General features: G+C 32.2%; 1 protein-coding gene across 1 annotated transcript in view; it reads right to left on the bottom strand.

The window, feature by feature from the left end:
* LOAG_18027 (TK/ACK protein kinase) overlaps positions 1-4178 on the bottom strand; it is a gene marked incomplete at its 5' end in the record, with an annotated part of 9551 nt that extends 5373 nt beyond the window's left edge. Inside the window, 12 exons of the mRNA XM_020450697.1 lie at positions 334-432; positions 831-920; positions 1097-1188; positions 1349-1469; positions 1575-1744; positions 2068-2168; positions 2440-2583; positions 2801-2927; positions 3421-3515; positions 3787-3867; positions 3960-4067; positions 4164-4178. Coding sequence (XP_020305596.1) covers positions 334-432; positions 831-920; positions 1097-1188; positions 1349-1469; positions 1575-1744; positions 2068-2168; positions 2440-2583; positions 2801-2927; positions 3421-3515; positions 3787-3867; positions 3960-4067; positions 4164-4178 — 1243 coding nt within the window. The remainder of the gene's footprint in view (positions 1-333; positions 433-830; positions 921-1096; positions 1189-1348; positions 1470-1574; positions 1745-2067; positions 2169-2439; positions 2584-2800; positions 2928-3420; positions 3516-3786; positions 3868-3959; positions 4068-4163) is intronic.
* Positions 4179-4393: the final 215 nt, after the last annotated feature.

Genomic DNA, 4393 nt, shown 5'->3' with positions numbered 1-4393 from the left:
CGTTCCCCATCATTTCTCTTTTCTCAATTATTTTTATTTATAAATCCATGTTGGAGCCACAAAACAGATAAGCAAAAGTTATGAATAAGTTTCATGCAAATACCTGGCTGGCACGATTTGATGGCGAAATAGATAAAAAGTACACTAGTAACGATACGATAAACAATTTTTTGACTTGATTTTACAACAAAAACTTATGAAAAAAAAAAAACTAAAGCAGAATGGGATCGACCGCGTTTCTATTTGACATGTTAAAATGTTACACACAAATGGAAGTTTAAATCTCCCTTTGTTATCGAAAACATTTGCATAAAAATAACCAAAAAAGCTGACCTGGGGATGACGGATGCATTATATCTGGTGAATATGACATCGATGGTGGTTCATCATAAAAATTTGATGCCAAAGAAGACGACAAAAGTTTCGTCGTACCTAAAAATTATTAACATCCACAAAATTCAGATATACTTGAGACTATTTATTTCTAACTACTCCTATAGCCGCATAATTTATCGATGACCAGAAGTTGTCTCATACAGAAACGTATATTTTTAAAAGTCTCAACAAAGCTTTTTCGAGATTATATCCGTAACTTAAGTCCAGATGAAAAACCATCACTAGTAAGCGATAACTGCACAATAATTACAAGATTACAAAAAAAAAAAAAAAATACGGATCTGAGTATAGCAATCAATACGAAACCATATAGTGATATTCACAGAGACTGATAATCCAAAATTCTTTTACATGTTTTATTTTTATTACACACTTTTTTCTCACATAGTATTTTTTTATTAAGTACCTATTTTATCAACAAAAATATAACCAACCACCACCAGGATGGCATGATTCATTGTCATTCACACCATCGAAAGAGTAAACGCTAAATGGTCCGAAAGGATCAATATAGGAATCAGTGCCTGGAATATTTTGGTACTTAAAAAATAATGTCAGCAGTGAAATCTCTTAAATGTGGAACGATTACCGGCTGAAAAGGATCATTTGATTCAGTTATTCTTGGCAGCTGGCTAGTGAAAAGACACTGAGGGACAAAAGAAATTTTGTTCTCAGAATCATAAGTAAATTTCAAAATTACCATTCTTCTTAAGTTGGTTTTGAACCCATGAAGGTGGTTTTAAGTCTATAAGAGAAGGAATTATTTCCGGTCCATATTGTCTCTGGTCACTACTGAAAAAAAAAAAACAAGTATGAAACATTTAAGAATTACAACACATAACTCTAAACGGGACAACTGTGATAATAAATAATTTTGATCATTGTACAGAATATTTCAAACAGGACAAATGTAGCGTAATTAATCAGCAACTAATTAGGTGAAGTAACCTACTCATAAGTAGATTCCTCTTTCCTCAAAATAGGATTTTTCAGGTATATATCATCGATGTAATCTGGTTGACCCCACGATTGTTCTACATTTATGTCGCCATGTCCAGCATGAATAAATGATCCTACAAGTTATTCAAATTTGCATATGTTTAACAAAAGAGATAACTCAAACGAAGCGTAGACATATATTCAGTAGTAGAATAAAAGAAGTAAAAACCTATTGGTACCTCGTACTGGTTTAGAAATATAATTATCTATCCCATTTTCCTGCTGCAACGGATTATTTATCTTTTCAGCACTTCTCGCTCTACTACGTTCATTTCGCAAATGTACAGATGAACGATAGAATGAACCAAATTTTCGTGTCCTCACGTTCTGCCCAAACCAAATTAAACCACTGCAATGAAATAAAGCTTTGCTATACAAGAGGCATGCTATACATCGATATAATCTGGCTGATTAGGCATATATCATCTCAAAGTCATCTCTCTTCTTGATAAACTAAATCATGCTAAGATGAATATAATATTCTCTAAATTCATAGTAATCAACTAAGCAACTTCACTTATATAGATCTCACTTTGCTTAACAGCAGTTCCTTTGCTGAAATATCTATGATCATTGCTGCGGGTAAATCCAAAAAGAAAAAAGTAAAACTGTATAAAATAGACTACCACTCATCGTTAGGTATGACTGATAAAAAAGGAAGTAAAGTAATACCTTCTATGAATGACGATAACAAGGTCATTAACAACCAGCTCTAAGTCAATATCCTGTGATGGAGTAGAAGCTTCGCGACATTCAGCTACCATAAATATTATCTAAATTAAAGTATATTTTTCAACTTGCATGAATTGACATTAAAAAAAATATTGTTTTTGATAATGATCACTCTTTTATTAATTATTTTATTCGTTACTGCAAGTACAAGGAAAAGCTGATCGTTATCTCGCCCTCTCTCTTTCTCTCTCCCTCTATATGTATATGTAGCACTTTGACAAAATTTGGAATAACATTTTTTTCACCAAACAGTAAAAGTTAACTATCCACGGCCAATTCATTTTTATATAAAGAAAAATGTTTAGAAAGTACCTCGGAAACGATGCCTTTTAAAACGTTAAACTTTGGCCTTAAATTTGCTTCCAAAGACCAGCACTTCGAGATAAAGTCATATAACTCATCGGAACATCTTTGTGGTTTCGGTAATCGTTCACCAGCTTCTAATTTTGTGAGTACCTTAAACGATAAATCAGGTTTGATCTCTAATCTCTAAGCCTCTAGAACTTCTTATAATCGACAATTTTTAAAATATATTCCTTTTTCCTCGTCCGATTAGCATGGAAATGAACATAGCACATTGACAAAAAATCTATAAACACAAAATCATAAGTTCATTCTTTACATCAATATTTTGTCATTGAGCCTATCCAATCTTTGACCTCAGAAATGATACCTCGGCTCCACGAAGACCGACCCACGGTTCCTCGCCATAAGAAAATAACTCCCATAATGTCACACCAAAAGACCACACATCGGAAGCATGTGAGAACTGCCGATATCTCAGAGATTCTGGTGGACACCTGAAAATTGTACATTTTGCAAAGGACAAATACAAATGATAATATTCACTGTAAAACAAAATTACAATAAAAACGAAAAATCGACGTGTTATCTGAAAAGTAATGCGTTCCTAAGATGAACCGAAAGTGTACAAAAGAAAGCACATTTCCTATATTAATAAAGGAGATTATTTTTAGTTCAATATTATAAACACCATTATCACCAATTATGGCATAGTGAACTTAAGTGGGGGGGGGGGGAGGGGCTGAAGCTTCTGTATCATATTACAATTTGTAGCTACTGCAGAAAGTTTAGTAAAAACAAATCCGAATTTCATGTTCCACAAAGGAAAAAAAAAGTGGATGTTTTAAGCTTTTTAGAGACACTATTCAAGACTAGGGTTAATCCGACTACACAGCAATTCCTTAACTATCTATTCCAGCACCTTGTTCTGAGTATCCACATATAAATCACTTTTATTTCAGGTGATAAAAGATTAAAATAAAAATATACCATGCAAACGGCACTTTTTTCGGCGCTGACATCACATAAAGTCTTTCATTGTTCTCCAGTATCCGCATCAAACCAAAATCACAAATTTTGACAACCTGTAGAGAACGAAAATTTTAAATTCGACTTGGCTGTCCATTTTATAACTCATTCCTCAAAGATTCGATCAATCACTTCATGAGAGAGGAAGAGTGGAGGAAACAGAGAGGTCTTATTTTCTTTTATATGAATTGTAAAATCCCGAGCTCAAAAATCACATTAAGCATGTTTAAATGCGCTAGTTTTTTTCAAAAGAATGATGCTCAGTTGTGCCAGCATATTAGTAGGTAAAATTGTTTTGACAACAAGCTGGATAAAATTTGAACATACACGATCATTGTTTGCCAACAAAACATTTCGTGCTGCGAGATCACGATGCACGCAGTTCTTTGATTCCAAATAAGCCATACCCTTAATTAATTACAATCTATGCATTATTCATAATAATACCAGCACCATTTTTAAGAATTCTAACCTACGATATCGTACCGACAATATTTTACCTTCGCAATTTGCTGTGCATAATCGATCAACATTGAAACCAAAATCACAGGCTTTTCAGTCGACCGTAAGCGATCAATCAACGCACCACCATCACAAAATTCAACCACCTAAACTAATATCACTAAATTATGGTACTCCAAATAGAAAATGATTGATTTATTAATCTATAAAATCTATTTATAACAATAGTTAATTAAAATGACCAAAACATTGGTCATGATATAATTCAGGCACTGGTCATGCCATTATTGTCATTGTTTTAATTATTATTTGTTATTTTTTATTATTATTATTATTTACTATTATTATTATTATTACCATTATTATTATTATTATTTCGTTATTATTATCACTATTATTGTCATTGTTATTAACATTTATTATCATTATCATTATTACTATTATTATTATTATTTATTGTTATTATTATTAA

This window comes from Loa loa (genome assembly GCF_000183805.2).
Source record: "Loa loa unplaced genomic scaffold supercont3.176, whole genome shotgun sequence".
NCBI lineage: Eukaryota > Metazoa > Nematoda > Chromadorea > Rhabditida > Onchocercidae > Loa > Loa loa.
The sequence above is the reverse complement of the archived record's forward strand: the minus strand, read 5'-3'. Positions and strand labels throughout refer to the sequence as shown.